This window comes from Fukomys damarensis, unplaced genomic scaffold (assembly GCF_012274545.1).
Source record: "Fukomys damarensis isolate Sample0158 unplaced genomic scaffold, DMR_v1.0_HiC HiC_scaffold_3, whole genome shotgun sequence".
Taxonomy (NCBI): domain Eukaryota; kingdom Metazoa; phylum Chordata; class Mammalia; order Rodentia; family Bathyergidae; genus Fukomys; species Fukomys damarensis.
The window spans coordinates 18,673,445-18,679,612 of NW_022900915.1; the positions used below are offsets into that span (position 1 = coordinate 18,673,445).

Here is a 6,168-nt window from a genome sequence, read left to right on the forward strand (position 1 = left end):
TTTTTTTTTTTTTTTTTTTTTTTTTTTTTTTTTTTTTTGAGACAGGGTGTCACCATGAAGTCCAGGCTGGTCTAAATTTTGCAGCAATCCCCCTGCCTCAGCCTCCTGAGGAGGATATGCCATACCCAGTCTAATGTTCATAATTTTATTAACCTTTCAATGTTTAAAAGACCCATATGAGAACTTTTCCTTAACATTAGTAAAAGGCACATTTCCTTTCTTTCTAGTTTCTTTAAGTAGAGGTTTAGCTCTGACATATTTCATTTGATATAGGTGTTTAGTGCTGTCTTTCTTTGTTGCCTGCGTACTACAACAGCGATACATTATTTGCATTCATCCATTTCAAAGCATTTTCTAGCCAGGTATGGTGGCACATGCACATAATCCCAGCTAATCAGAGACTGAAGGAGGATGACTGAAAACTCAAGCCTAGGCTGGGCAATTTAGTTGTCACCCTTTCTCAAAATAAAAAATAAATGTTGGGGATGTAGTTAAGTGCAAAGCCCAGTACTGGGCTAGAGCCCAGTACTGTCAAAAACAAACACACACACCACTATTTTTTTCTAGTTTCTCCTGTAATTTCTTCTTTGATCTATGAGCTATCTAGAAATGTGCCGCTGAATTTCAAAGTACGTACTTGAAAATTTCCAGATTATCTTTGTTAATGGTTTCTAATTCTTTTCAGGTCAGAGTCTTTATCATTTTAATCACCTGATGTTTACTGAAATTTAATTTACAACTCAGAATATAAATGTTGATAAATGTTCTATAGGCACTCAAAAAATGTGTATTCTACTCTACGGATGTTGGAGAATATTCTATAAATATCAATTTATATCAATTAGGTCAAGTTGACTGATAGTGTTAATTAAGTCTTCTCTCTCCTGTTTTCCTCTACTTATTCTACAAATTAATGAAAATAAGGTCTTGAAGTTCCCAATTATAGTTGTGGGTGTTTCTGTCCCCTTTTAATCCTATTGGTTTTGCTTCATATGCTTTAAAATTGTTATTAGGTACACAAATATTTAGTTGTTCTATCTTGTTGAAGAACTGACTCTACTATTATTACGAAATGACCCACCCCAATCCTAGTAGTCTTTACTCAAAATTTACTTATGTGATGCTCATATAGTGATTCCAGTCTTCTTTTGAATAGCGTTAGCCATGGTATATAATTTTCTTTTTTTACTTTTAACTCATATCTTTATATTTAAAGTAGGTTTCTTTTTTCTTTTTCTTTTTCTTTTTGCAGTACCAGGGACTGAACTCAGGACTCATTTGCAAGGTAGGCACAGCACCACTGAGGTAAATCACCAGTACTAAAGTAGGTTTCTTACAATTAGCATTAGAAATGTTTTTTATTTCCCTCTTTTTTTTTTGTTTCATTTTTTTCCCCATTTCTTTTGGATTCTTCATTTTTAAAAAAAAATCTTCAATACTTTTTATGATTTGATTTTGCCTCCACTTTTGGCTATACCTATTTTTGAGTGGCTGCTTTTGGGTTTGCAGTATTGCTTTTCAACTTATCATAGCCTATCTTCAAGTATTATACTATGTATGAGGTATGATAAAAAATACAATATGTGATTTTTTTTGTTTCTGTTTTATTTTTCTTTTGTTTTATTTTTTGAGACAGAGTCTCGCTCTGTACTTCAAGCTGGCCTTAAACTCACTATGTAGTCCAGGCTGGTCTCAAACCTGTGTCGATCCAACTGCCTCAGCCTCCCGAGTGCTGGGATTACAGGCGTGCACCACCATGCCTAGCTTATGATGTATTTTTAATAAAGAAATTTATTACACTGAAAGACACATCGCCATTAATCCCCCTCAAAATACTTCCCTTGCTTTGAACACACTCATGCCATCATTCTTGCCACTTTTGAAGCAGTTCTGGAAGTCCTTTTGTGTCTTTAGTTGCGCTGTACTGGCTGCCTCGATGTCCTGAATTTTTTCAAAATGTTTACCTTTCATGGTCATTTTGACTTTGGGGAAGAGCCAGAAGTTGCACGGTGCCAGATCTGGAGAATAAGGTGGATGAGAACACACTGTAATGTTTTTACAAGCCTGCCTTTCTGTTGGATGGCACTCAGCAGCAGCATTTACTGTATTTTTTTTAGTACTTTTGCAGCACACAATGATTACATTTATTGTAGGGAGCTGGTATATGGATATATTACATCGTAATTTTTTTTCCAATGCCCCTAACCCTCCTCTCCCTCCCTGCTCCTTCCAACTCTTGGTCCCCTTCCCATTTGCAAAAGCTCTATTCACTGTATATATTGTTTTTCAATTACACCTCATAAAGCCACTCATGAAAAAGGATTCCAGAACTGCTTCAGAAAGTGACAAGGATGATGACATACGTGTTCAAAGTGAGGGGGAGCTTTTTTGAGGGGATTAATGGCAATGTGACTTTGCTGTAATAATCTTCTAAAGATTAAAAATGTACTGTATTTTTGATCACCCCTTGAATAGCATAAGACTTTTACAAAACTATCCATTTATTTCTCCCTTTTTTGTGTTCCTGTTGTTACACATTGTAATGATGAGTCCCACAATACATTTTGCTTTAAATAATTATTTTTGAAAAAGATTAAAAATGAGAAAAAAGATCATTTACATTCATTCACATACTTACCATAGAAAATGTTCATTACTTTCTGTTAATTCAAATTCCCATATCATTTTCTTCTGCCTGAATAATTCTCTCCTTTTTTTTTTCTGGTACCGGGGATTGAACTGGGTACCTTGCACTTTCGAGGCAGGAGCCAGAACCACGGAGCTAAATCCCTGGCCACTGAATAATTCTCTGAATTTTACCGTAGTATAGATCTACTAGTGTTGAATTCTACTTTCTTGGTGTAAACCCCCACACTCATCCCCAGTGCTGAGGATGGAACGCACAGCCTTAAGCATGCTGGGCTGTTGAGACAACATCTCAGTAGATTGCCTAAGGTGGTCTCAAACTTGTAATTCTCCTGCCTCAGCCTCCTGATTAGTTGGGATTACAGGCATGCACCACTATGCCTGGCTCACTCTTTATATTTTATAGATATTCTAAATTGGGTTCCAATTCTAGGTTAATAGGTTTCTTTTCAGCATCACAGTTAAGATGTCATTCCATGGTCTTCTGGTCTAGGTTTTTGAAAAAGTTGGTTGTCATTTGGATAATCTTCGGATTATCTTTGTTACTGTAGATAACATGTATTTTTTCACCTCGGCACTTTTAAAATTTTCTCATGTTCTTCAGCAATCAGCAACTTCATTATGTGTGGTTTTGTTGATATTTCTTCTGTTGGTACATTTACATAGTTTTCATCAAACTTGGAAACTTTTTGCCTTTTTTGGGGGGACTGTTTCACTACGTAGTTCAGGTTGACCTTGACCTCACTATGTAGCCCAGGCTGGCCTCACGATCTTCCCTGTCTCAGCCTCCCAAGGGCTGAGATTATAGATGTGTACCACTACACCTGGAAACTTCTTGGCTTTATTTAAATTTGTTTTGTCTCTACCCTCCTGTGTCTTCTTTTTGGAACTCTAACTATATCCTCGATAGACTATCTCATACTATATTCTAAAGCTCTACAAGGAAGTACTCTTTAGTTTATAAATTTAAGACTTCTAATACTTGTCTTAGATAGAGACACTGTTATTTTTCTTCTGCAGTATCATCTGCTGTTAATCTCATACACTGTAAATTTCTAAGATACTTTTCACCTATGGAAATTTCATTTAGATTTTTCATACTTCTTTCTCCTTTTTCTTTTCTTTTTTTTGATACCAGTAATTGAACTCAGGACCTTGTGCTTGTGAGGCAGGTGGCAGAACCACTGAGCTAAATCCCTGGCCCTCTCCTCCTTTTTTAAAAAAAATTTCCAGTACTGGAAATTGAGTCCAGGTGCCTATGCATGCCAGGCAAGTATTCTACCACTGAGCTGCATCCTCAGCCTTATATACCATTTCTCGTCTCATCACATTCATATTTTCCTTTATGGTCTTCAGTGTATTTGTAGGATCTTTTTTTTTTTTTTTTGCCATACTGGGGATTGAACCCAAGGGTATGCCACCACTAAGCTATATCTCTAGCCATTTTTATGTAAAAATTTAAATTTTGAGACAGTCTTGCTAAATGAAATTGGCCAGGATGGCCTAGAATTTGTGATCCTCCTGCTTCAGTCTTCTGACTAGCTGGGTCACAGGGCTCATCTACTTCAGGACTTCTAATAGCTGCTTTGAGGTCCCTTTCTACTACCTCCACTGTCATTATCATTTTTAGGTATTTTAATGTTTTTTTTTTTTTAAGCTTACTGGTCCTATCCTGCTTTATTGCACATCAGATAATTATGATTGAATGCAAAGCATTGGAACTTTTAGTTTTTGGGTACTATTTGTCTTTGTTTTTTGGTACTGGGGACCAAACTCAGGACCTTGTGGTTGCCAGTCAGACAAGGAGCCACTGAGTTACATCACCGGCCCCCATTTCTGGGTATTGGATTTGGTTATGATCCTTCAAGGAGTGTCTGGCTTTAGTCTCATGCAGCTAAATAACATGCAGATCAGTTTGATTCTTCTGAGGCATACCTTACACTTTGCTAGGCAGCACCACATATACTTATTCTAGCACTAAGTCCATAATCCCCTTGCTAAGGTGTCACCTACCACATGTTTCTTCACTATGGCTGATGGGAATACAATTTTGAGTTCAGCAAATTACTCAGTCAATTGTTTTCTGCAGTTTCATTCTTGGATTTCAAGGAGTTTCATCTAATGTATGTGAAATCACTACACAGACAAAACACTGAGGGGAACTCCTATGCAGATCGATCTCTCGTGTTCTGTAGTTACACTCCTTTCTCTTTAGCACTGTGCCTCTCTCTTGTCAGGCTCCAATCTCTGTCCCAACTCAGGAAGGGTGCGCCAAGCTCTGTGCTGGTTTCCTTTCCCCGTGCTACAGCCTGGACACTGCCCCTTGGCATTAAGCTGGGGCAACCCGTTTTCTCCCCTCTCTCAGGTATCACAGTCCCTTCGTGCCTGATGCCAATGTCAGCAACTGTGATTTCACACCTTAGCCAGTTCTCTCGCTGTGGGAAGAGGGAAATTCCTATGGGCATGAGATAACATTTCTGGAACACATAAAGTGGTGGGTCCTATTACAATCACTTTATATTCAACAACTCCATTAATACTGAGGAAGCTGAGGCTCTGAGAAACCAAGTATCCAGAATACCACCACTGATATAATAAAATGTGGAAGCAGATTTCAAATTCCAGCAGCCTAAGCTCTACAACACCAGTTACAATAGTTATACTGGATATCTGAAGAGGGAAAAGTAGATGAGGTCAAAAGGCAAGGATTCTTGACATACAAGATAAAGCAAGAACAAGGCAAAGGATATGAATATACATTTCTTTAAAAAAACCAAGCAAATGGACAATAAACACAGAAAAGATTCTCAACATCACTAGTCATCGGGAAATGCAAATAAAAACACACAACTAGATACTACTGCATTGCCACGATGAAGGGTATGACAAAAAACACAAGCAGTAAGTGTTAGTAACAATGTAGAAAAACGGAAACTCTCACACAGTGCTGGTGAGATTGTAAAATGACACAATTACTATAAAATATAATTTGTAAATTCCTCCAGCTTTTTCTTTTTAAAATTATTTTCTGCCGGGCGTGGTGGTACATGCCTATAATCCGAGTACTCAGGAGGCTGAGGCAGGAGGATCATTGTGAGTTCAAGACCAACCTACATAGTGAGTTCCAAGTCAGTCTCAACTACAGAGTGAGACCCTGTCTCAAAAAATAAAAAACAAACAAAAAAATTTTGAGTCAGGCGTGGTAGTGCACACCTGTAATCCTAGCACGGGAGGCTGAGGCAGGGAGGGTCACTTGAGTTCAAGGCCAGCCTGAGCTACATAGCGAGACCCTGTCTCAAAAACAAAACAAAACCCACCCCCTCAAAACAAAACAACAAAAACACCTGTATACAAATGCTTACAACAGCACTATTTATTATAGCTAAAGGTAGAGATAACCCAGATTGCATCATTTGATGGATATAATGAATCATATAGTGGAATATTACTTGAAAGGACAAAGGAATTTTTGTTTTGTTGTTTTGCCTTTTGTTTACTTTAGGCTTTTTTTTTTTTTTTTTT

At 37.5% G+C, this 6,168-nt stretch overlaps 1 protein-coding gene across 1 annotated transcript in view; it reads right to left on the bottom strand.

Moving 5' to 3' along the window:
• Kdm3b (lysine demethylase 3B) overlaps nucleotides 1–6,168 on the bottom strand; it is a 65,824-nt gene that overhangs the window by 22,697 nt on the left and 36,959 nt on the right. Inside the window, exon 12 of the mRNA XM_010613778.3 lies at nucleotides 1,965–2,018. Within this exon, the coding sequence (XP_010612080.1) occupies nucleotides 1,965–2,018 (54 nt within the window). The remainder of the gene's footprint in view (nucleotides 1–1,964; nucleotides 2,019–6,168) is intronic.